The sequence below is a fragment of the Sorex fumeus genome, unplaced genomic scaffold (assembly GCF_029834395.1).
Source record: "Sorex fumeus unplaced genomic scaffold, SorFum_2.1 ptg000006l, whole genome shotgun sequence".
Lineage (NCBI taxonomy): Eukaryota > Metazoa > Chordata > Mammalia > Eulipotyphla > Soricidae > Sorex > Sorex fumeus.
The window spans coordinates 35,580,759-35,607,406 of record NW_026606063.1 but is presented as its reverse complement, the minus strand read 5'-3'; the positions used below and the strand labels follow the sequence as shown (position 1 = coordinate 35,607,406).

At 46.1% G+C, this 26,648-nt stretch overlaps 1 protein-coding gene across 1 annotated transcript in view; it reads left to right on the top strand.

Moving 5' to 3' along the window:
- TPO (thyroid peroxidase) overlaps positions 1 to 26,648 on the top strand; it is a 102,002-nt gene that overhangs the window by 38,292 nt on the left and 37,062 nt on the right. The window contains exons 7-13 of the mRNA XM_056126439.1: positions 429 to 947; positions 7,426 to 7,684; positions 9,095 to 9,265; positions 14,195 to 14,432; positions 16,449 to 16,657; positions 18,838 to 19,008; positions 26,473 to 26,604. Coding sequence (XP_055982414.1) covers positions 429 to 947; positions 7,426 to 7,684; positions 9,095 to 9,265; positions 14,195 to 14,432; positions 16,449 to 16,657; positions 18,838 to 19,008; positions 26,473 to 26,604 — 1,699 coding nt within the window. The remainder of the gene's footprint in view (positions 1 to 428; positions 948 to 7,425; positions 7,685 to 9,094; positions 9,266 to 14,194; positions 14,433 to 16,448; positions 16,658 to 18,837; positions 19,009 to 26,472; positions 26,605 to 26,648) is intronic.

Here is a 26,648-nt window from a genome sequence, read left to right as displayed (position 1 = left end):
GTCCCCCAATCCAACCAGAAGTGATCCCGGAGCAAGGAGCCAGGACGAAGCCCTGAATATTACCCAAACAGCTGGGTATTGCCCAAACAGGCATGCACACACACACACACACACACACACACACCCCATCACCACCACCCAAAGAAGAGAAAAAGAAGGGGGTGGGGGGAAGCACTAAAGAAGATCCTTAAGTATTGAGAGATGCAAATCCTTGGGTAGGGTCTGCAGGGTTGGAATCTGCCTCATCCAGGCACATGACTAACAGTGAGCTCCAGGGTGGGAGCCCAGAAGGGTAGGCTTGTGCTGAGGCCTGAGGAGCAGATTGCAATCTGCACAGAAACGCCGGTCCTTTAGCGCAGTCAAGAACTATAATCTCTAAAGAGCGCTCCCTGAGAAATCTAGTGACCTGGATCTCCCCTTTCCTGCAGCTCCCGGTGAACACCTCCACCACCTCCGGCTCGACGTGTTTGCCCTTCTACCGTTCAGCCGCATCCTGCGGCACAGGGAACCAAGGAGCCCTCTTTGGCAATCTGTCCCGGGCAAACCCGCGACAACAAATGAACGGGCTGACCTCCTTCCTCGACGCCTCTACCGTGTACGGCAGCTCCCCAGCTGCAGAGAAACTGTTGCGGAACTGGTCCAGCCCCGAGGGATTGCTCCGCATCAACGCGCGCCACCGCGACGGGGGCCGCGCCTACCTGCCCTTCGCGCCACCCCCTATGCCCGCCGCCTGCGCTCCGGAGCCCGGCACCCCCGGAGCAGCCCGCGTCCCCTGCTTTCTGGCCGGGGACGGCCGCGCCACCGAAGTTCCCTCCCTGGCGGCAGTGCACACGCTGTGGCTTCGCGAGCACAACCGCCTGGCCACTGCGCTTAAGGCCCTCAATGCGCACTGGAGCGCGGACACAGTCTACCAGGAGGCGCGCAAGCTCGTGGGCGCGCTGCACCAGGTAGGTGCAAAGGCCTCGAAGGCAGGGTGTCCGGGGTCGCAGGGCCCTGGTAGGGGTCCCGGATGGATGCATACAGTCCTCATTCATCCGGTGGGGAGAACAGGGCCCAAAGCTGTATCTCAGTTGCTCTTGCCGTTTAGAGCCCGAGAGGCTTAGCTGGCTGGAGATTAGCAACCTGGACTGCAGTTCAAGCAGCACCACAGGTGATTCCAGGGTCATCCAGTGCTTTCTAGTGCCAGGACACACTAGGTGTCTAAAAGTCGAATTTTTTTTTTAATTGAATCACCTTGAGGTAAGGGTTGGAGCGATAGCACAGCGGGTAGGGCGTTCGCCTTACAAGCGGCCAACATGGCCGACCCGAGTTCGATTCCTCCGCCCCTCTCGGAGAGCCTGGCAAGCTACCAAGAGTATTCGATATGCCAAACACAGTAACAACAAAGTCTCCAATGGAGACGTTACTGGGCCCACTCGAGCAAATCGATGATCAACGGGAGGGCCTTTACCTTTACCTTACCTTTACCTTGAGATAGTTACAAGCTTTCAAGTTTGGGTTACAATCACACAAGGATCAAACACCCCTCGTCCATCAGCGCACACTCCCCACCACCAATATCCCCGGTATACCCCCCTTCCCCACCCTCCCCCTGCCTCCATGGCAGACATGATTCCACATAATCTCTACTTTTTGGCATTATGGTTTGCAATACAGACCCTGAGAGGTTATCATGTTTGGTCCTTTATCCACTTTCTGCACACATCTCCCATCCCGGCCGATTCCTCCAGCCATCTTTTTCTTAGCAATCCCTGAATAGGCGAATTCTTATGTTTCATAGCAGCCCTTCCAGCTGTGTCCAGCTGGGGTCCAGCAACGATTTTGTTCTTTTCGTATTTTGTAGACATTGGTGAAACCAAAAAGAAAGCAGGCTGTGTGAGATTTGCTAATTTGCAAGTTAAACTTGACTGTTTTCATTATTAGTTAAAAACTTTATTATTTTCATTGTTTTCTCATTTGTGAGAACCCACTCCTCCTCCCCCTCCCCCCACCACCGTTTAGCCTAGGGCCTGGTTCATTCAAAGTGGTCGGGACACTCTGCCACAGAGAGTCTCTAGCCCTGGGCCACCTCCCAAGTCAGTCTTTAGTCTTGAGTAGGAGGATCCTGGGTGGAGTTTCTAAAGTTGATCATGAATCAACTGTGTGATTTGAAGAAATGAGACTCACCTTTAAAAAAAAGAAGTTGCTAACAGGCTGAGCCAATTGGGCTGTTATGAAAAGTGAATGAGCAGTGCTCCATGAATCACTACTCGTATATTTGTGCCAGGCCCTACCCTACAGCAGCACTTGCCATTGATCCTCTCCATGGCCAAGGAGAAAGTCGAGTCTAGTCCAGGTTGGCACAAGAGCCCATAATGGGTAGACCTCTCCCAGGAAGCTGTTTTCCATCCTTTCTGTGGTCCACTGTTCTCAGGAATTCAGAGGTTAGGGTAGGGCTTAGAGCCTGCTCAGCAGGCTTCTGGGTCCCTGTCCCAGGTCTCACCTTTAAATATTGATGGCAAAAAGGAACTGCAGCAGGCTCCAGGAACAAACAGGTGACTCTGGACTTTCAGTATACTAAGTGAAAGTCAGCCTAGCTTGAATAGATCTCTGTGAGTGTGTGTGTGTGTGTGTGTGTGTGTGTGTGTGTGTGTGTGTGTGTGTGTGTCTGTGCCTGTGTCTGTGTTGGAGGTAAACAGGTATGGAAGTGGTATATGTGTGAAGCATAAACAGGGTGTTGTGTGAGAAGGTATGTTGTGTCTTTGTGGATGAACATGAATTTCTGATCCATGTCAACTGATCTTAAAAAAAAAAAGTCCCAGTGTGGCCATATGGCTCATCCACTTTCTTTCAGGCTATTTCTGGGATTATTTGGGGGACAATTTGAGATTTGTGCCTTACTTATTTATCATATGGCCCTGACTTGTCAGTAAATTAGCTATAGTTTCATTCTAGGATACTGGGAATCTGAAATGACACAGAAATCAGAACATTTGGCTTCTTTTTCTTCTTAATACCTGGAGTGACAACAGTTAAATGGAAAGGAACACTTGAGCATTTTATATTCCCTTCTTTAATTCATTTTCTCTGTTCTCTGCTTTTTAAAAACAGTAATATTTTTTCTTCTGAGTTTTACATTTCACTTTCAAATTTTCTTGTGTATTTTTTTTTGGTTAATGCTGTTTCTTTGATTTTTTTAAAATATCTTAGAAACCTCAAAACACTGAGGAATCATGTTTGATGTGTGGAGAAAGCCTTGGCCAGACCTTTGAACTATTTTGAAATATTTCCAGTCATGTGGGCACTGGTCATTTTTCTTCCCTGGCTCTCTTGACCCACAGTTTGGTAATTTAATGATCTGAAACTCTTGTGCATTGGCCCAGAGCTAACCAGGAACTCACCAACAATGGAGTAGGGAGCAGTTTCCCATGAAGATTCACATTCAGATTCTTTTGTAAAATAACTCACTAGAATGTGCCCTAGTCCCTGGGATAACCAGCCTGCTGCTGGAATGTCTGCTTCCCTCCATCCTTCTAATGCCAGGTCAGCATCACCCAGGAGATTTGAACATTGAAATGCTTAGGAAAATCCACCCCTGCTGGGCCTCTGTTCTAGATGCCTCCTACCTGCTGAAATGGAAGCTAAGTCTAGTTTAGCTAGAGCATATTTTAGAAAAAAAGGATTCTGGCACTCACTTTGAAAGGACTTGTGCTGAGTCAGGATGAGAGGAGAGAAGCAATTGCCCAGTAGAGGGAAGAGGACAGGAATTCTCACCACAGCATGGGATGGGTATGTGGAACATGCCCATAGGACTGAAAGAAGCATCCCTTTGGGTAGACACTTTCTGCTCCCCAAGTATCAGAGAACCAATCTGGGTTCCAGAAATTTGATTTTATTCCCTAAATTCTTAGGGATCAATGAAAACTTTAATTTAGGTGTGGATGTGGGCAAAACAGGAAGCAGGAGGAAAGAGAATCTTCCTGTTTGTGCCCATCTGGGAAGCCGACAGATTCCCTCTGAGGAGCTCCCTGATTGGGTTGTGGAGGGTAGCTGGGAGAGAAGAAAAGGCATGGGAAGGCAGAGAATGAGCTTCTTACTCCACCATAACACTGCTATCTCTGCAGTGGCATGCTTTTTCTACCCCACCCCTCATGATTTTGAATGCCCAAAGGCAAATATTTCCTAGTTGCTGCCCTCAGAGATGATGGATGAAAACCATGGCCCCTCTAGGTGACCTTTCCAGAGGTGAGACCCCTGCCTCAACTCCAGCAATTCCAGCAGCTCCCAATCCAGGACTGCCTGCAGGAAGAAGTTAAACTTGAATTCTGATAGACATTCTGTTCCCAGAAGCTGTGGCCCTCCTTGATTCCAGAGTAGGATTCTTGTCTCTGGGACCCACTGAGAGTTTTCTCTCAGAGTGTGAGAGATTTCCTGCATGGAGCGTGCTGGGAGCATAAGAAGAGTTGGGAGACTCAGCCTAAGGGACCAGTGCTTCCAATAGCACTTTACAACAGAGGCAACTAAAGGCTCTCTTCCTCCTCCATCATTTTTTCCTCTTCCAGCAAGTACCCTGCCTCCTGTCCAACTCCCTGCATCCCCTGCTTCAACCTTCTTTCCAGGGCAGACAGGGCTCCATGTCAGGGATATGAGAAGCAGCTGCCGTGTCCTGCAGTGTCTGTAAGAATCAGGGGTCCCAGGAGATGAGAAGGAAAAAGACAAGCCTTGAAGGAGAGAGCCTCCACAGGGACCTGGTACAAGAGGGCACCCTTTCCTGCTCAGAAGAATGGAGGAGAGGCAGGAGGGAGAAGTCCACTCTTTGATGGTCATCTGAATTTTATGGCACCAAGAGCCAACCGCTCAAAGGTTTCCAGAAGTCATCATGAAAATTCTAGAGCCACAGTGTGATCAAACCTCAAAGGCCTATTGCTCAGAGCCCAGATGCTGCCCCCGCCTTACAGCTCCCCATGGAGAGTTCCAGATATTTTCTTGTAATTGGCACTTCAGATCAGGATAATCAGGAGAGAAGAAAATATCTGACAGTCCAAACAGTGAGGCTGCACAGAGTCTAAGACCTCGACTCAGGGAAAAGGTCTTTGAGTAAGTAGCTGCTTTAGAAATTAGTAGCAAGTCATCAGCTAACAGTAGTTGGGTTTTCCTGGGCTCCTGTGAATGTTGCCTTTCCTTGCATTCCCCCGACAAACCTCAGGTCAAGGAGAAAGGAAAGAGGTGTTGTCAAAGTATTTTATATGTGAGTTTAATATTGTTTCAACTTTGTGGAGAAGAGAAAGCCAATCTGTCTGCAACAGGAACAAAAATCCAAGAATATTGACAAGAATGAAAGGTTCTCTGAGTACAAAGCCAAGCTTGCTTGACTGTCAAGAGAAGGCTTGGACTGGTTTGGGACCACAAACCACTTCTGTTAGGATGAGAGGCTGCTTCTGCAGAACGAAATCAGCAACCCAGCTCAGGGTGGACTTATCAGTCAGAAATGTGAATGGAACCTTCCACTCTTGCCTGCTTCGGTCTGAGAAGTGGATGCACAGTGCTGGGACACTGTTCCCATCTGTCTCCCACTGAGCATAACAAGCCACACGCCAGACTCAAGGTCCCCTCCCACTCTCCCAGCAAACACCAAACCATGCATTGAGGAAACATATTTTGTCATCTGAAAGGAAGGTGTTACAAGTGCACAGATGCTTTTGTTTGTTAGTTTTTGTAAACAATCTGAGCATGTTAACAGCTTACCTCCCTACACCAATAAACTAAAACATAATACCCTTATATTCTCGGATGGAGTCATTCCTATTGGTTTGAAACCTCGTTTAAATGTGGTTTATTGACCAATATATTCGTTTAAACACCAAAACAATTGGATACTGATTTGTACAGCTGAAGGAAGTGCTGCTAAACCTAAAAGCTGAGCCTTGTACATAATGTTCTAGGGACCACTTGTCAACTAGAAATTGCAAGGCCCTGTGACTGCACCGTGATTTACCATTGACAGGACTCTTCAGCACATATTATTCAAGGATTGCATCCTTGAAACTGCTGTAATAATCAGGGGTTATTGTTAATGCTCTAGATGAGAGGGAGCTTTCCTGTAGCTTAGTCACAGGGAGGAAATCTGTGCCTCCCAGGGCTCTGTGCATGTCCTGCATCTACCCACTGACCATATGTTTTCTGCCAAGAGCTGCCACCATGCACAAAGCACAAGCCCAGCCCTTGGCCTGGCAATGATGCTTTATTTCTAGCCTGGATCAGGAAAGTTATCTGCCAACTTTCCGTGTTGTTAAACTTTCTGGTAGAACACAAGTGTTGTCTGTCTCCTCATCCTAGGCAGTGTATTCCCACAGGGTGGGACCAAAAGTGGGAACTTCAACTCATCTGTGTGATCCACAGCACAAACTCAGTCCCTCTTGAAAGTACTGACAGTATTTCACCACTAAATTTCTGTGTCTTTTGTAAAGAACTGACAACTATCCAAAGACAATTACAGAAGGGTGAAATAGAAAAATCAATACGAAGATCTTTGTCTTTGCTTAGATTTGAGAGGCTGCAGCTGATAAAGAATTTTGTGTCTCATGCCTTTAAACTTGCAAGAAAGAGGACAGGGGAAGTGGCTCATGTGGTAGAACACAAGTGTTGGGGCGAAGTTTCGATCCTGGCACCACACTGATCTTAAGTGTTTCTGGACGTGCCACTATCCCCTGTCCCCTGCCAGCAATCACAATTTTTATTTAAAAAAAAAAAAGTGAAAGGTAATACTCTTGGGAGGGAGTTAGCCAGAATTTATTGGGATACTTTCTATAATCTATGGCTCTATATATTCTTTCTAGATATACTATATAAATAGCTAGCATATAAAGCCATGTCTTTTTTATTCTCGAAGAAACTCCATGAAAGAGGATTTTCAATGAGAACAGGTTCAGAAAGGTTAATCAGCCTCTCAGGATGGTAGCCCACAGGCAAGTCTAAACCACGAATTATGGCAGGCAATTAGATTTCTGATTTGCTTCAAGCGTAAGTGCTCGTGGAGTGTCTGTGGATGTGGGTAAATGCAAAGCCAAGATCCTTTGGATGGAACTGTTCTTGCATTTCTAGAAGGAGAACAGCCAGCCCCCCCCCCCTTATTAGGGTCCCAAGGCTCCCAAGACTTACCAGGTCTGCCCTAGAGGGTGTTGGGAATAGTTCTGACATCCCCCATTCATAAATGCCAAACACTGTAAGGCATTTGCTTTGAATGGTTAGTGTTTCTATAGCTGTTGACCTGTTTCCTTACATAAATAGCATGACCGCCCCTCCCCCCCCCCCCCCGGTACAACTCTGCTGAGCCCCAGGATATACAGAAAGAGTTATTCCCTATGACTCTCTCACCCGACACCTTGCATCCTGGGCACACACATGTGACCCACTGCCCTGAAACTCACTTGTCTTCTTTCTCCATAGATCATCACCATGCGAGATTACCTCCCCAAAATTCTGGGCCCCCAGGCCATCCAGCAGCATGTAGGCCCCTATGAGGGCTATGACTCCACTGTGGACCCCACAGTCTCTAATGTGTTTTCCACGGCTGCCTTCCGCTTTGGCCATGCCACAATCCACCCACTGGTGAGGCGACTAGACACCCACTTCCAGGAACACCCTGACCTCCCCAGACTACGGTTGCAGGATGTCTTTTTCAGTCCCTGGAGACTCATCAAGGAAGGTATGTCTCTGCTCTGGGCCAGTGGGGCTGGTGCATTCCTTCTCCTCTGAGATGAGGTTATCCCCACCCAGAAGGGCATCAGATCTCCCTTCACACTGGTCACTTGACTGAATATTATCCAGTTACCAATAATCATGGAGAAAATAGAAGCAATTGAGGATTATGAAAAGGCTAAAGCATTCATCAAAGATCCTTCTGCAAAGATTTCTCAAGGTTTCCCACTCAAGGGGGTAAAGGCTCCCCCTCCTCTATTGTTCAAAACAAATAATGTTGATGCTTACATCTCTGTTTGCCCATGGTCAGCAGTTCTGCCTTATCATTAAGCAATGTGTTTGTTCCATGGATGGTTCTTTGCCAGATAATGTTAGAATGCCAATTGATGGGAGCCCTTTGGAAAGAAACTGTTTAGAGACTCATTTCAATGTCTGGGCAAAATCTTGGCAGGGTTATTTATATGCTCCTCATGTTCTTCCACCGCATCTATCTGGAAACTTCTAATCTGATTCAGAAGATAATGGTCTCCAAATGAGTGTTCAACTGGAGCTGGAAATATGGACATTCATGTTTAATCCTGAGCACTGCATGATTTCCTGAGCTCTGCCAGAAAAGACCCCTGAAAAGTGAGCTGGGAATAGTCCCTGAGCATTGCTGTGTGGTGCCCCAGAACAAAATAAAACAAATGAATATGGCAGTGGAGGGGAAGAGAGGCTGCTTGTGGCCTTGCAGTTTGAGCATCAAGGAACAGACTTGATAAACCTCAATGTAGTTGGGAAGGGAAGTGAGTGGTCATTTGGTCCACAGCGTGCTGAGAGGCAACTGGAGGTGGGGGGAGTAAGAGATCCCTGAATGTGCCAACTGCTCACTTAGTAAAATAACATCACCTTCTACTGGTCCAAGGGTTAGAATTCAGAAAATTCTTCCCTTTGACTGCACTGTTTCTGCTACTAAAAATATATATAACAAAATCTTGGGGGCTGGAGCAATAGTACAGCGGGTAGGGCCTTTGCCTTGCACTCAGCTAACATGGCCGACACAGGTTCGATTCCCAGCATCCCATATGGTCCCCCGAGCACCGCCAGGAGTAATTCCTGAGTGCATGAGCCAGGAGTAACCCCTGAGCATCGCTGGGTGTGACCCAAAAAGCTATATATATATAACAAAACCTTCACAAGAAACATTTCAGGATTCTTTTCATATCTGAAGACCAATCCTAAATAAAAACAGTCCCTAGATATCCAGATAGACAAATTCCCTAACCAAATATGCTTCTCAAAATTAGTTGAAAACTTTCAGATCACATTAGGTGATTTGAGCTTCAAAAAGATGTTGACTGTGTTATTTCACCATTTGAGGTATTTTCTTATTTCTTCAGAACTCAGGAAACCTTGTTTCTTTTTCTATATTTTCAAGGAGGTCTAGACCCTGTGGTACGTGGCCTACTTGCTAGGCCCACCAAGCTGCAACTACAAGACCAGCTGATGAGTGAGGAGCTGACAGAGAGACTCTTCGTGCTGTCCAACTCAGGCACCTTGGATTTGGCATCGCTCAACTTGCAGAGGGGCCGGGATCATGGCCTACCAGGTCTGTCTCTGCTCCAGGGATGCTTTCTTGTGCTGTAAAATCTGCCAAGTCAGTCTCTTGCCCCTTGAGTTTAAAGTAAAATGTGTCTACAAGCCCATGGCACCTTCCAAGAAACAAAATTTTACAGCCTAGCTGATGCCACTGTGGAGGTGATTCCTGCTTCTCTCAAACTACTGAACCACACAGAAAGAGACAAGAACTTCAAATAAGGATGAAGCCAGGAATTTATAGAGAGCATGTTCCGGGACAGGGAGCAGTTTTCTTGGAAGGTGGTGGCAGGTCTGGTTCTGGCTTTCTATGGCCAACTTGCAGATCCCAACACTCAAGCAGAGTTAAAACAAATTGTGCCCTGCCTCTTTCTACCTCAGATCTTGGGGGCATCAGAGGCTTTCCTATTTCCTGCAGGGTTACCTGTTGTCTAGCTGCTTCAATTTCCTGGTCACTGAGGAGTAGAGACTCTTCTTGGGGCCAGATGACTAGGCTATATAATTTCCTCCTTCCTTGTTGACACTTGAACCTTACCCCTCCTGTACAAGTCCACATAATTCTTGTTTGAAACTGACCCAACTCCTTTGTGCATTATGGATTTTTTGTTTTAAACACTTAGAACTTTGGCTGCTTCTCCAAAACATGCATTTGCCAAAAACTTGTTACTGAGTTCAGGTATACTTACCCTATATACTTCTAGGCTCCTCCAGCCCACAGAATACACTGTATACACCTATATCTGTTGACTTTGGCCAGAAAGGAACTCTGTATACCCCCATCACTGGTACAAGGCACACTTTGATCAGAAGATACCCCAAATTATGATAATTTTATTCATACTCAGAGGACACCACAAGACTTATGCCCAACTCTTCTCACATAGGTAGAAGGACACTATGACTTCTCAGATAACTTTCACCCTAATATTTATTAGCTACTGATCCAACTATCTACACATATCTTTAACCATCAAATATGTTCTGTTGTGTCTGATATCAAGGAAGGCTGACAGGGAAATGTCTGTCCAGTCAACTTTATCAACTTCTGACTCTGAACCAAGCAGTCTTTAGTGATGGTAGCTCTGCCACATCTCCCTCCCTTTCCTACAAGACCATTGCATCAGGACGGACTAGAGACAGCCACTTCCCCAGATACTGGTATCTGATGGATAAATATGAATGAGCGCAGGGAGGTTGCAAAGAATAGGTCTGCTCTGCTCCAACTTCAAAAACTCTCTCCTCTTCTGCTTGTGTCTGCACTCAATCACAGCTGCTCCTGAAACAGAGGATGCACATGCCTGCCGGACTCAGGGGTCTTGTGTGATTCTACCTCGGATTTAATATTCACCTTGCTAAACTGGTCTGGCTTACCCACTCCACATTCTTCAAGTTCTGACTGAAATGTAATTGTAATGACTGACAGCTCTGAATAGCAAGACATGTCCTCCCTACTGAGCTCCACATCTCTGGTCTCCACCTCTCCCTTGCTTTTGGGTTGTAACCTTCATCCTTATCTTCAACTGAAAAGATATACTCAGAAACCCATGTTTTTCACTGACTTGTCTCCCCTACAAAGAATATATATTCTTTGAAAAGAATATATGAGATGATAGTTTTTTGTGAATAAACTTCCTAATAAGAAGAATAGAATAAAGGAAGAAGGGGACCTGCAGAAATCATAATTTCTGGACTGGGCATGTGTTCTGAAGTCAGGGACTCAGAACTGAGAAACCCAATGATGAGTTAACAGTGGAACATACAGCTTCTCATCTGAAATTCAGAGAGTATAGCATATATCTGAACATTAGAGACAACACATGGGCATAAGCAGTAATTTGGACCAACGGTTATAAAAAGCAATGAGCCCACCTTTGCTGGCTACTTGCTCTATGCCGAATATAGTTCAGACCTTTTCCAATTATTAGCTTTTATGTCTTTACAAGCCCTATGAGACTGCATTAGGATCAGTTTAATGAATGAGGAGAGGCTAAGAGAGGGCTCAGTGGCCAAAGTGCCTAACTGGCAAGTGTTCATAAGGCCATGAGTTCCATTCCCTGCGCTACCACTTGCCTTCTGGAAGATCCGTTGTGTGTGTTCCCAGTCCCCATAAGCCATACTGGATCCAGATATGTGGCACAGTGCAACCAGATGTGTTATACTCCGCCCCCCAACATACATCCATTGTCACCCACCCAACACAAATCCCAGTCATTGCAACATTGGCAAAAGGAAAGAAGGGGAGAGGGAAATTTTATGAGGAGACAGTTATCTTTTTTTGGTTATGTCTTTGGTTTTTGAAGCTACAGTTGGTTGTGTTCAGAACTCACTCCTGGTTCTGTGCTCAGGGTTCACTCTTGGCAGTCCTCTGGGGATCGTATGAGCCACGGATCAAACCAGAGCCAGTCACTTTCAAGACAAGCAGCTTAATTATTTTTTCTTTTTGGGTCACACCCAGAGATGCACAGGGATTACTCCTGGCTCATGCACTCAGGAATCACTCCTGGCGGTACTCAGGGGACCATATGGGATGCTGGGAATCGAACCTGGTTGGATGCATACAAGGGAAATGCCCTACCCTCTGTGCTATCACTCTAGCCCTGAAGCAACTTAACATTTGAACCATCTGTCCAGCCCCTCAATAAAATCTTTTTTAAAAAATTTGATAAGGAGACTGAGCATAAAGAGTATAAACAACACCCCAATTTTGGCAAATGGATGCAACTGAACGGTACAGAACAGACATCTAATCATATTCGACAGGTTAGATCTAAGATTATTTTGGATCATTAATTTGTTTATAAATGCTCGTTATAAGCATGTTACAGAGACCACCCCTATACAATGAGGTATTTTGCTCTACTCTGCAGAGATCATAAAATACTCAATGAACATTCCTCAAAAAAAAAAGTGCTTTTTTCCTCTATTACTTTCCCTCCTCTGTCTGGCACAGATAGAGATATCCAAAATTTATATTCTTGCTTCTGGCTCTGAAGTCCTGTGAGAGCCCTTTTATACTCTATATCTCCTTGCCATGTTCTAGACATTGTATCCTTTCTCTCTGGAGCTGGAAATAGATATAAATATGGTCCCTCTTACTGCAATAAAAAAGGAAATATATTCCTGGTTTCTTTCTTCTTCCATGCAAAGCTTAAATGCCTGTCTCAGGTATTGAAATATTTTATACATTTTATTACTTAAAATAGTTTACAGAGGGTCTATACCACTATAGCTAATTTTGGTCTTGATTCACTTCATATTTGGGGTTTTGATTCTCTTGAAATAAGCACATTCCTTCAGCAAATATTCAATGAAATAACTGTTGTGTTCCCTAAGTTCTATTGCAGGCACTGGGAATTTTATATATATATACATATATATATATGTATATTCTATATAAATCAAATTTAGTGTTGCTGTGCTTTCTGATACTGATCGTGGGAAATTTGAAGGGTAGGTTTGCAATGGTTAAGCGTACAAAAGACAGTGTCACAGATTGTGTGAAAAAGATGAAATACCACTGGCAGCACTAAGGTGGGTTATACAGGAGAATCTCTAAGAGAGATGCCTCTTTAACAGGCATCTTTGATAGGAGAACAAGGGAATGTCTTTCTGTGAAGAGAATCACAGGTTCTAAGTGGCATCTACAAATGGCAGGTGCTGATTTGTAGCAGCTCAGCTTCTCGAGGAGTTGGGTAACTATACAATGTTGTCCTGAGCTGAGAGGCTCAACCTAGGCTGTTTGAACTCATGAGCAAAAGGTTTGCACATGTAGCATTGTGTGAATTTTAATCATGAAACCTGTTGGCTAAAAGTGGATCCTAGTGCATTTGATAGCAGATTTTTTTTAAAGCTCAGATTTTAATTCCCATTAATGTTTCCTGTCCTTAATTTATCTTTTCTTTCCCCTTTCCTCTTTCCTTCCCATTTTCCCTTTCTGGGCTCAGCAAGTCTCTTGATTATTCATTATCCCTTTATCCATCTAGCTGGAAAATATTTGATCATTTCCTGTGGTTCTATTTTGTCTGAAAATAAGACTTTCCTTGAGACTTTGTTTTCTTGCTGTTGTTTTTGTTTTTTAGTTTGTTTTTTCTTATAAGTGCTTTAGCATCTGAAGTATATGTCACAGATGCATTTTTCTGTATATTTTATTTAAAGGTCACATCTTTGAGGTCTGGAGGAGGATACACCTGACTGAGAGAGGGGAGAGGAATGCATGAGTGAGACCTAGAAGTGTAAGGTGCTGCTCAGAGAGGGAGGAGAAGCTCCTGGTCCTTCTGACCAGGGGTTGAGAAATGATGCTCAGCAATGAAGTGGCAGTGAGATATTTTCAGTGCAAAAGAGAATTGGCCAAAGACAGTCTTTCATATTCCTTCCTCTGAGTGTGTGTGTATATGTGTGTGTGTGGCATGGGTGTGCTCCTATAGCCTCCCTCCCTCCCTCCCTCCCTCGCTCCCTTTCTTTCTTTCTTTCTTTCTTTCTTTCTTTCTTTCTTTCTTTCTTTCTTCCTTCTTTTTTTCTCTTTTTCTTCCTTGGTAGGTCAGGATTTATACTTGGCTCAGGCAGTGCTTTCTACATGGTATAGTATATGAACTCCACAGGTAAGGAGAACTGTCTTAAGTGCCCTGCAGAGATGCAGAGACAGGAATTGAGTACAAGCTGGGCAAAATGAACCCACTCTCCCCTTAGATCCAGCATCATTTACCTCTCTCAGCTAATTTATGAGCAAACTCTTCAATAAGACTGTAAAAGTCTGTGCAGACCATTCCAGGAAGTGAAATTCTCCAGGGCACAGCAGGTAATGAAGTAATTTCTCTGTGGCTAGAAGCTGTGGTCAGGTCCCTAATGCTACACCATTCTTTCCTGGACTATAGTATTCACATAGTCAAAAGGATGAATATTAGAATCCCTGAGAGAGAAAGCCTAAGCCCCATGTTCTATGCAGGTTATAATGAGTGGAGAGATTTTTGTGGCCTGCGCAGACTGGAGACCCGAACTGAGTTGAACATCACCATTGGCAACGAGAGCATTGCTGATAAGATAATAGACTTGTACGGCCACCCTGACAACATCGATGTCTGGCTGGGTGGCTTGATGGAGAACTTCCTCCCTGGAGCTCGGACAGGACCCCTGTTTGCTTGCATCATTGGGAGGCAAATGAAGGCCTTAAGGGATGGTGACCGGTAGGTATCTTTAACAAGCTACTTCTGTGGTCTACATAGAAAGTGACAGTCCTGCTCTGGCTCACCTAAACTCAGTCACATCCTGATTCCATCACTCAGTAGTCTGTGGTTCCAGGCCAGGTATTTCCCTGAGCCATAGTTTCCTCCTCTGGAATGCTGGTTTGTGGTGGGTTGTGATAAGAAATAAATACAGACCACGTATAGCACAATGGGAGTTCTCAGAAATGTGAGGTGTTATTGATTCTTCCCTATCATTCCTTCACAAGAATAATCAGGCAGCCTGTGATGAACAAATAGTGTGTCCTGGTAGTCCTGAAACTCACTCCATCTTGTGCCTTTGATAGTGTCTATGGAACTGAGGGGGTGGGGGGACTGTCTACCCAGGACACTCAGGCTAAGACCAGGACTGTGCCAGGGAACCAGGGTAGCTTCTTCCAGGGTCTGACCCAGATGCACACTGCCTTTCCCCTGCCCTGACAAGGAACTCCAGGGAACCAGAAATGCCACCCACCACACACATAGAAACGGACTTGTGGGAGAAATGCAGAAATATTTTCTTTTCCCTTTTTAGTCCCTCCACATAAGTGTCCTTTTATTTCTTTTCTTTTCTTTTCTTTTCTTTTTTCTTTTCTTTCCTTTTCTTTTTGTTTTTTTTCTTTTCTTAAGTCACTGTACCCCAACTCAGGTGTTTTCCAAGAGCACTTGGGTTCTTTCAAGTTTCTGTTAGTTCCCAGCTTAGCCATAATAAACCTGGATCCCATCATGCAGCAGAATCACAAATCCCACAGAGTTACCATCATGTCACACAAAAAGTTTTTCATGAGAAACAGAAAATACTTTTCTGACATTCAAGACAAGAGCTGTGGGACTAGTCAGGGATCTTAACGTTATTCTTGGGGGGGGGGGGGGTTGTTGGTTTGTTTTGTTTTGTTTTGTTTTGTTTTGTTTGAGGGTCACACTCAGCAGTACTCAAGAGTTTCTCCTGGTTCCGCACTCAGGAATCACTACTGATGGGCTTGAGAGACCATATGGGATGCCGGGGATTGAACCTGGGTTGGACATGTGCAAGCTAAGTGCTTCACCCGCTGCACTATCACTCTGGCTCCAAGGATCTTCATGTTCTGAAAGTGCAACTCCTTCCTGTGGCTCTGGGGAGTCTCATGCAGAAGGGGACATCCCACTGTCATTTGGGTCACTCAGTCAAACTTTCCTCAAGGTGGGGAAAGGTTCTCTTCACTCCTGTGGGATTCTTGTGTTTACTTCCCCTCCCCCCCCCCTTTTCTTTTTGCTTTGTTTCTACCATCAGGTGTCACAAATCCCTTGGCCGTGCTGTCTGATACACTTAGTTAAGGCCATCGCACACTGGTCCTGGGCTCTCACACACTCTGTTGTGGTGAGCTCACACACTTGCTTGTGAGCTCTCACAGACTTGGTAGGAGGATTTCACACACTTGCTTATGGGATCTCACACACTTGGTTGTGGGGCTCTCACACACTTGGTTTTGGCACTCACATGGTTGTAGAGTCTCACATACTTGGTTACAGGATTTTAAACACTAGGACTCTCAAACTCTTGATGGTGGTGCTTACACATGCTGGTTGTGAGTTTACACCACTTGATTGTGGTACTTTTACACACTGGATTACAGTACACCAGAAATGACACAATTGCGGGAGGGGGGAGAAGTGAGGAAGGGAATCCCCAACAGTGGAGATACTGGGATCACCCTGGGGCTCGTAGGTGGAGCCTGGGTTGAACTGTTGACCACTGCAGAGCTCACCCTAGGCCCCACCAATCTTGTGTTCAGCACAGCTCTGCAGGTCTGCAGACCTAGGTCAGGGAAGCAGCACAGCACTGCGGGTGAAAAGCACAGTGTGCAGGGACCCTTCTGTCCCCTGCCTCATCCTCAAGCCACAAGCATGGACTCAAGGGTGCAGGAAGCACGGTGCTCAGTGCTTGCCAGCAAAAGTCACCACGCAGGGCTCTGCCCCAACTCTCCCCACTTCGTTTTGCAGGTTTTGGTGGGAAAATGAGGGCGTGTTTACCGCAGCTCAGAGACAGCAGCTGGAGCAACATTCCCTCTCTCGAGTCATCTGTGACAACACAGGCCTCAGCCACGTGCCCAGGGATACCTTTCTAATTGGAAAATTCCCCCAGGACTTTGAGTCGTGTGAAAACATCCCCAGCCTGGACCTGGAGCTATGGAGGGAGGTCATTCCACAAGGTACCTGGATTTAATTTATCTCTGGACTGGGGCTCATTCCAGAAAGCACAGCCTTGCAAAGAAGCTGACTCTCACTAATTAGGGATGAAGAAAATAGCATCCAGATGGCAGATGGCACCTGATGGCTGAGGGCATGACCTCTTCAGGTGAGGATGGAAGTCCAAAGGAAGTCACTCTGCTGGGATTTTCCATAAAGACCCTGCCCAGGGTCCTTCCTCCCCTGGGGACTCAGCCGCCCATGCAGGGCTCTCCTAACAAATAAACTGTTCCCATGAGTAAGGATCCCATGATTCTCTCTTCACATCAGGGCACATCAGAGCCCCTCTCTTGAGGGGTTGCATTGCAGCACTGTGCTTTATCACCAGACTAGGTAGCACCCAAGAAGTCATGACAACCACAAATATACACACTCCTTAGTGGGAGTCTGACAAGAGGTAGATAAGAAAGATATATATTGTTAACAGATACTAGAACCATCCAGAGGCTATAGGTATCCTGTCCTCTGAGAGATGCAGAAACTGGCAAATACCTGAAGCTTGCTTAGGACTTCGTTTCATCAGAGACATCAGATTTCCTATAGTATCCACCTCAGTTGCTCTCCTAATGAATGACAGGGAAAGACTCTGACTTGATCTTTGAGCTTTGGTGTTGGTTCTAGGCATGACGGCCAGTGGTCCCACCATTTCTTTCAAATCTTACCTACACACAGTACAACTGCTCAGCCTTATTCTGGTGACAATTTGATGCCAACTCAGTGATGTACATCCCCAGGTCCTAGCAAGAACTCTGGGCTCAGTCACTGATCCCTTCTGTGCCACCAAGGCAAGGTGCTTGGGAGACAGAGGCAGGAAGAATTATACACACAAACACACACACACACACACACACACGCACACACGTGCGTGCGCGCACGCGCCCCTCTTCACACTTGCTCTGAGATGGAAAGACAGACAAAATCCAAATGGTAGTGTGGAGAATAAGTCCTGCAAGTCCTATGCTTTATCATTCCAGTGAGGGAGCACTGAGGAGCATATGGAGGGGCTGAGTTGTCTCAGGGACAGGTCAGGAAAATTCTGCAGAGCAATGGGTGAGTGCCTGTGCAAACTCAGGAGGCTATTCAGCTGGAATTTGTGAACCCACAAGGAGGCCCAAAGATGTAAGGAGGAGAAGAAATCAACATTCTGGCCATACCAGCCAGGCTCCACTCTCATTGGAGTAAGAATGTGACAGGTGTTATACTTCTACTTTAGGGGGCATCCTGCTAGCAGTCAAGGGGAGTGGATGCCGGGTGGGGAGCAGAGTTCCTGCCTTAGGGAATCTGCCTTCGGGAAAGAGAGGAAAGGATCCTGGGTCTACACATGAGCATGAGCTGCCAGAGTCCAGGCAGGATGTGACTTCCTTATGGTTTCTTGTGGTGGGTCATCCCAGGAAAAACCCCAGAGTCCCCTGGAGACACAGAAGTTGGGCTCTGCGGGGCTCTAGGCTGCGTTAACCTGTGCAGGGGATGGCTCTGTTGAGGCCTCATCCATGTGAGCCAGGCCTGCTGTACGAGAGGAAGTGAGCAGAAAGCAGTGGGTATAGACAAGTGGAAGTCAAGGAAGAGCTCCCAACCTGAATGATCTGTAAGTACCATCTGCAAATTGTATTTCATGCCAGATGACTGAGGAAACAGTCTACTCTGCGTATGTCCCAGCCGGAGTTCACAGACCATGATGGAACTATCTCAAAAGGACACTGAGAAAGAGTAAAGGGTCTAGTGAAACCATGTGCAGAAAGGGCTCAGGTAGGGGGAAGGCGCTTAGACCACGGAAGGCCATGAGGGCGAAATGTGAAGAGGCTGGTGGGGATTCCTCCACAGTCAGCAACCTGGAGCTATTGACCTAAATGCAAATAGTCGTGCTGGAGTGGGGAACCAGAGACTGGCTGTAGCTGATTTAAGAAGAAATAGAAGTAAAATTCGCAGCAAATGACTTAGGTTCTCAAGAGACTTCACAGAACTGTTCCACACAGGAAAGCAAGTGAGAGGACGTTTCATTCTGAGGGGAAATTTTGCAATGAGGGACAATGAGCTTTGCTGAGGTCCAGAGGGAGGCTGCACAGGGCAGATATAGTCCTCAGAGGCCAATGAAAGTAGAAGCAAGTGTGTTGACTGGAGTATGACTTGACCTTCGACTCTACAGATGACCCATGTGGCCTCCCAGCTAATGTGGATGATGGGGACTACGTGTTCTGTGAGGAATCTGGAAGGCGAGTCGCAGTCTATTCCTGTCGCCATGGATTTGAGTTACAAGGACAGGAGCAAATCACATGTACCCTCAGAGGATGGGACTCTCAGCCCCCCATGTGCAAAGGTCAGTCATTTCACAGGCACACCTTTGGGAACCCTTGACCCCTAAATCTACATGGAAATGTCGTCCATGGAACGGTGAGTCTCAGCCCACTAACCAGCCCATGAATAGTTCTGTGTGGAAACAGAATTTTATTCTCTTGGTTCACCTTGTTGAAGTGTTTTTAGAACAGGCAGCATCAGGGCAGTTGCAGACCCACAGGCCCTGCAGGGGACCATAGACAAGGGAAAAAAATGAACTTAGTGGCTTAAAAGGGAGATTATAAGTAAGTGATTATAGCTTATTTAAATAGTGGAACAAACTAAAAATAGTTTCATCAGTAGGTCAGGGACGTTTCTACCCTGCCAATAGATCAATTCTAAGGCCCTTTTCTTTAACCAACTCCATGCCATGCACCCCATTTACATCTTCTTTCTGCTGCAGCTTATAAACCCATGCTCCTGGATTTGTAGCCAGACATATGACAGGACAAGTGACTTTAACTATTTTAGCTTTAGTAGTGAATGCTCCTGTATCTCTTAAGAGTGCGTAATGGCAACCAATGTCTGAGTGCCAAAGAAGCAAGAAGGAAAAATGGGACTTCCGGGCAAACAGAGGGAACCTCTGTGCTATGCTGAGATTCCCTATGGTTGATGAGTCTGTTGGTAAGAAGTCTGAGGGCTCAGTCAGAAATGCTCCATAGAAAACCCCAAATTGCAGTCTGTGTGGGGATTCCAAGAGCTGAGATGTGAGTGCACTTGTTATGGGCTGGTGAAAGGTTGGGTCAGCATCCCCAGCAATCACCCGAAAGGCAGGTCTATTGCCCACCACCAAGGTCTTATTCCTATAAGAAAAGATTAACATCAGAAATTAACTGTGTGTGGGCTGCTTGCCATGAGCTGCAGTGAGCAAGGTATCAGAACATTGATGAACTAACTCAGGCAGGAACTTGGCTAGTTTGCAAACCAGAAATAAAGGCAGTGGCCAATATTTTCCACTGCTTCTGTTTCAGTTGGGGAAGATGAAAAAAATTCTAGAGATGGATGGTGGTGAAAATTGCACAACCATTTGAAGGTCATTCATGCTACTGAAATGCATGCTTTTTTATGCTATGTCTACCACAATAACAAAGATGTCAATGTATGTGATTTAGAAGTCCAAAAATTTTTATCCTGGATGGGTTGCCAGGATAGACCGCTTTCTGGATTCTGTGGAACGAAAGAAAGACCAAGTGACCGTGAGCATCGTAGATCTCCTAGGACTCAGCACTGCAGCTGCTATCCAATTAAGGGCTCATAGTCTCAGATAGATTCTGATTGGTGTCTGTGAGGTGAGCAAGAAAAAAGGAAGTCGGACATAAAGCCAGTTGGAGAGGCGTATCTTGGGAGTACCTTGAGAATAGCTGTAGGTTCTTGAATCTGACTGGAAATGGATCAGAATCTGGGAAGTGGGGAGGAATTTCTTGCCCCTGAAACACTGTCTGGACCAGAACCCTTTGATTAAACTTCTAAGCAGCTTCACACACCCTCAATTTTGCATCTGAAGCACATGGACCAGGGAAGGCAATCCTTTTAGTCTCAGTCCTGAGGACCGCGGAGGAGAAGCAACTCAGAGGATCTAGATAGTGCGGAAAGAGCAGAAGGAAGATCACCTCAGAACCTCATAAAAACGCCCCTGCTCCGTGAGGCAGGCAGGATGTATTCATGCATCTGGCATTACTGTCAATATTCTCCTTATCATTCCTGAGAATGATAGGATAGCACAGCGGGTAGGGCGTTCGCCTTACACGCAGCCAACATGGCCGACCCGAGTTCGATTCCTCCGCCCCTCTCGGAGAGCCCGGCAAGCTACCGAGAGTATTCGATATGCCAGACACAGTAACAACAAAGTCTCCAATGGAGACGTTACTGGGCCCGCTCGAGCAAATCGACGATCAACGGGAGGGTCTTTACCTTTACCTATTCCTGAGAATGAGGTGCAGCACCTAATCCTTCAATAGTAAAGTTTTAACAAGTCCAAATTTTCCAGTTTAGGATCTAGGTTAAACTTAACTACCTATTTGATGTAGATCCAGGGGTTTCAACTGCTGGTCCATGGATGGATGCCAGTTCACAGGTATAAAAATGTGCCAAACCCACTGATCTAGATGTTGACAGGAGAGACAAGGAAGGTGGGGGCATGCATAACCCTTTTGGACAATGTGGGTTCTAGTCTTACAAGACACTCTCATCACTTGTATGCTGTTCAGCCTTTTTACCCTAATAATAATGTTGATTTTGACTACTTGATCTGAGAATTTATTGCACTAAATTCAAATCACAGGGAAGCAAAAGTGCAAGTTCAAGTTCAAAATAGGCAAGTAATGGTGAACACTGCCTATTACCACATGTCCCCATGCACCACCTCCGGGCTCCCCATGGCACTCTGTGGCTGCCCTTGGATTTCCAGCTCATATTATCTCTTCCATATAGGATATTTTCCTACCTCCTCTAGACACGTGTAAGAAGGACATCAAAACCATTTATCTCAGATCCCTGCCCACAAGTAATAACAGCTAACAACTTAACAGTGTCTTTGCTCACTTTTATTTTTTATTTAATTTTTTTAATTAAGTCAACTTAAGATACAGTTGGGCTGGAGCAATAGCACAGCAGTAGGGTGTTTGCCTTGCAAACGGCCAACATGGCAGACTGGAGTTTGATTCCTCCGCCCCTCTCGGAGAGCCCAGCAAGCTTTCGAGAGTATCTCGCCTGCACGGCAAAGCCTGGCAAGCTCCCCATGACGTATTCGATATACCAAACACAGTAACAATTGTCACAATGGAGACGTTATTGAGCCCGCTGGAGAAAATCATGAACAACGGGAGGACAGTGACAGTGACAAGATACAGTTACAAAGCTTTCATGATTGGATTTTTGTCATGCAATGATCAAACACCAATCAATCTACCAGTGCACATTTTCTACCACCAATGTTCCCAGTATTCCTACTGCCACCCCACCCTATCCCACCCCCTGCCTCTGTGGCAGTCACCTTCCTTCTTATTCTCTCTGTCTCTCTCTGTCTCTCTCTCTCTCTCCTTTTATGCATTATGGTTTGCAATACAGATTCTGAGAGGCCATCATGTTTGGTCTTTAGTCTACTTTCAGCACACATCTCCCATCCTGAGCAATCCCTCCAGCCATCATTGATTTAGTGGTCCCTTTTCCATCCTAACTTTTCCCCCAGCTCATGAGGCAGACTTCCAAACTGCAGAGTGATCCTCTTAGCTCTTGCATCTACTGTTCTTACTGCTCATTTTTTAGACCTGACCAGGGTTCCTGGGCTAGGATCACTTCACTGAGCCTCATTCCCAGACTCAGCATGTGGTCCCTAGGCAGCAGAAGACAGAACCAAAGCTCTGTAGAAATGAGCATCCCAAGTTCCCCAGAGTTCCTGAGTCAGACTCTGAATTTCTGACAAGTTTCTGATTAGACTGTAAGTTTGGGGGAACCAGTCAACCACGAACCTGTTTTTAACTCTTGTACTGGACCTGCTTCCTGCCTTCCCTTACCTGGGCCACTTCAGTAGTTTAGTAGTTTCTTCCTCTGTCTCCCCCAGTTGAGAGCTTCGGTGTGTGTTTATGCTATCAAAGGTAAAATGGGGATAGTAATCAGGTCTACTGCAATGCTTGTTAGTTTACATTAGCTAAATGCGCACCACAGAGAATGCAGTAGAAACCTAGTGTGGCTGACACAGTAAATCAAGAGCAGGTGGTCTAGATTTTGATACACTCACACTGGGATTCATTATCTTGATCAAGTCCACAGCATGCCCGTTCACTTAGAACACTGTCTGTTGAATTAAAGCATGCCACGGAGTGAAAATGCAGGTGAGGTGGGTGTCACAGTGAAAATCAGAATAGACTATTTTCAAAAGCAGTGGAACCTAGTTACTTCTAATGCCTTTATAAATATTTTCATAAAGACATTACAAGGTCATTACTCCTGATTCCTTTGGCTAATTATGTAATGGGACCAGGAATAATAACTTCATGAAACTGTAAACTTTGAAGAGTTAACCCTGTATTATTTTTTATCTGACTATATGAATATGAAGGATATCTTTTAGGGCAGGATCTTCCAAGCAGTGCTCAGTGGTCCTCAGGGATACTTCCTGTAATCCTAAATCAACTGAACCAGGACTATCAATACTAGAGCCCCAGGATGCAGAGATGGCCAGTTCTTGTGGAGCTGGGGACTACCAGGAACACCCCAGTGGTGCTTAGTGGCTTGTAGAAACAAACAAATCTTGGAGGGCCAGGTGATGCTGGGCTTCAAATTTGATTCTAGTGCATGCCAAGCACGTGTATGCTGCTGATCCCTGAGCTATCTCATTAAACCCTAAAAAATATTATCTTAAAAATCAATTACAGAAAAATTCAGTGAAAAAAAATCCATTGTTTAATGCATTCGTTTCTGTCAGCAAATATTTCTGCCCCATTTATATCTTATACTAGAATTTTTCAAAGTTAAGAATTACAGGGGAGTGGTGTGGGGAAGACTCTTCAATACAGCAGAGAGGGAAGTCTTGACTTCTGGTTTCTCCAGTGAGTTGTTGTGAATATAAGCACCGCCACCAATTCCCAGAGAAATGTCTAATCCACAAGCCTGCCTCTGCAAAAAAGCAAAGCTTGCAGGCTTAACTGGATATTTAATACACAAAAATCAAGAGAAATTCACTGCTCTCCTCTTTACACAAATCCTACTTATCCAGTAAAACCCATCCATATAAGTATCTGATGGGAGGGGGGACAGCAAATGAATTGTAATGAGTCTCTTTTGAGGGCTTCAAAGTTAGTGTGAATTCAAAATGGATAAAAAGCTGTGTATCTGCTACTTCTTGCTCCAGTTATTGTCAAGAGATTATGTAATAAATGAATGCAAATGAGTGCTTCTGTGTCTGTTAGGAAGAATAAGATTCGCAATCAGCACAAATGTGCTCAGGGCATGCTGCATCTGTGCAGATGTTTGGGGGGCGAGCAGTGGGAGGAGGGGACCTGGGAATGCAATCTGCAGTCTTCCCGAACAACCAGCAATCTGGCCAGGTAAGCAGGGCCCTGGCTTTTATGCAGATTGATCAGAAATCTAGGGGCCCTGCAGGCCTGAAACTGCTTCAGTGTCTTGCCTTTATAAGAAGCATTGTCACCTGCAGCTGCGAGCTGTCACCCGCTCCTGAGTCACTCTTCGGTGGGGCAGCCAGACTGGATGAGGCTCCAGGTTTCAGATGAGAAGAGACAGACCTCAGGTGCAGTGTAATGGGAAGGACTGTCTGCCCCCCCAAATACAGGAAGTCTGAACTCCTCCCATGCCAGCCCATGACCTTATTAGGAAGAAGGCTCCAGTAAGATTTGCCCACAGGTGGGCCAGCTCCATGTGACTAGGGTTCTGGCCGAAGAGGAGCAGCCCAAAGAAGTAGCTCCAAGTCCAGGGACACCCAACCATTAGCAGCCCCCAGCAGCTGAAGAAGACAAGGGGTCACGTGCACAGCCACCTCCAGAACAGACATCTGTGTTGTTTTGAGTCACCCAGTCTGAGTGCTTTGTTCAGGGGCCACGGCAGGGTCTGCCCAGCACACTGAGCTCAGAGATCAGGGGACAGACAATGCAGACAAGAGCAGGTGCTGCTACAGGAACTTACCCCTCTAAGGGTCCAGCTGGCCAGTAGGTAGGAGCTGAAGGTAGAGCCCCCACAGTTTGTATCTGCTCTTCTTCCTCTTCCTTCCACCTCACACCCCATGGATCAGCTCCTGCAGTGTTTTCTGGCTTGCAAGCCCCCTCTTAGAAGAAGCTGTAGGTATACTCAAGTCAGGTTTCCTGCCCTGAGCTCACAGACAAGGCCAGTTGCAGGCCCAGAGAGCTCCCTGAGAAAGGGCTTGGCACAATTAATAAGGAGGAACTGTTTCCAAATAACTGGGACTGGAGTGATAGTACAGTGAGTAGAGCATTTGCCTTGCATGCAGCTGACCCCTGGTTCAATCCCTGGTATCCCATATGGTTTCCATAGCACTGCCAGGAGTAATTTCTGAGCACCGAGATAGGAATAACCCTTGATCATTCCCGGATATGGCCCAAAAAGCCCAATAATTAAATAAATATTTTTTAAATTAATGTTTCCTAATAACTTTACAACAGAAAGACAATTCCCAATTCCTAATTCACTGTGCTACTTGAAGCTAGGGGTTGACTCCCACCCCTTGAGGTGCCTTGTTGGAACTTGGCAGAGATGCTGCTGCCATCACTGTCATCACTAGCAGCCAGTCTATCTGGAGGGGTTGTCTGGAAGCTACTAGACAGTTCCCAGATTCTTTCGTGCATCATCTGCCATTCAGAGCATCCTTCCAATCAACATAATAGCTCCCATTTTGTACCCGAGAAAAGTCCCTCTGGCACCTTGAATTCAGGATTGCTCCAGGCCCCACCTGCTCTCCTTAATCCTGTGTGAGTGCCAGCATTCCCAGTGTCCAAGAATCTGAGTTGGGCAGTGTCCACTGACCTGTGCATGAGAATCCAGCCCATCCACCTAACAAGTCCCCTCCACTCCTGTCCAGCTTCTTGCTATGACCAGGATCCAGGTTCAAAGACTGACATGATCACAGTGAATGCCGACCTCACAGTTATCTTATTTCCAGACACAGAGGAGCAGTTAATGGAAGGCCTATATGCAACACTTAACAGTAACATTCCTGCATGTTATTAGGAACACATCCTGTCTTTCACTTGACATTCTACTGCTTATTTTGTGCCCTGACCAGAAACGAATCATTATTAGAAGAAAAAGTTACATCGCAAGTTATTTAGAGACAAGAGCCTTAGAAATCCAGTAATGGGTTATGGATTTTTGGCAGGAGACCATCAAGTTCCATCATTGACCATGGCTCAACAATACCCCAGTGCTGCTATGGGATCAGAATCAAGGGCATTCCTGACTAGTGTTTGCTGGGTTGGGTAGAGGCAAGGCCCAGACCAGGGCTGCTAGTTGGAAATTAATCACTAGGAACAGCTGGGTCACCCTCACACCCAGTCCATTCCCCTGTCCTATGTGTGGGGAGAGTCCTGATCTGTTCCCTGCAGGAAACTCCCTGTCCACGTCCAACCATGGTGTGACTGTGCTGAGGTGCCAGTCAAGGGTTTAAACTGACTCAACAGTGAATCCATCCTGTGCAACTGAATCCAGTTTGGGTCAGAGAGTTCTCAGGATCTAGGAAGCAACTACAGACTAAGCAGCCTGGGCCCTGCAGGCAGAGAATAACACCCATCATACAGACCACCAGGAGGTGGATGAAGGCAGTGGACACGGAGTCAGAGGGAGACACGGAAGGGTCAGTGGGAACCTAGTGCCTTTCTTTCCAGGATCCAGGGATTCTGAGGCCCCACCTCAAACTGAGGGTGCCTTTCCTCTTCTCTCTGTGCTCCCCACAGCCCTCAACCCTGCCTATACTGTCTTACAGACATTAACGAGTGTGACCACAGGCCAGACCCCCCTTGTCACTCATCAGCTTGGTGCAAGAACACCAAGGGCAGCTTCCAGTGTGTGTGCACGGACCCTTACATCCTGGGAGAGGATGGGAAGACCTGTGTAGGTGAGACATTCTCCTGGGGGTCCTGATGGGAGGGAATAGATGGT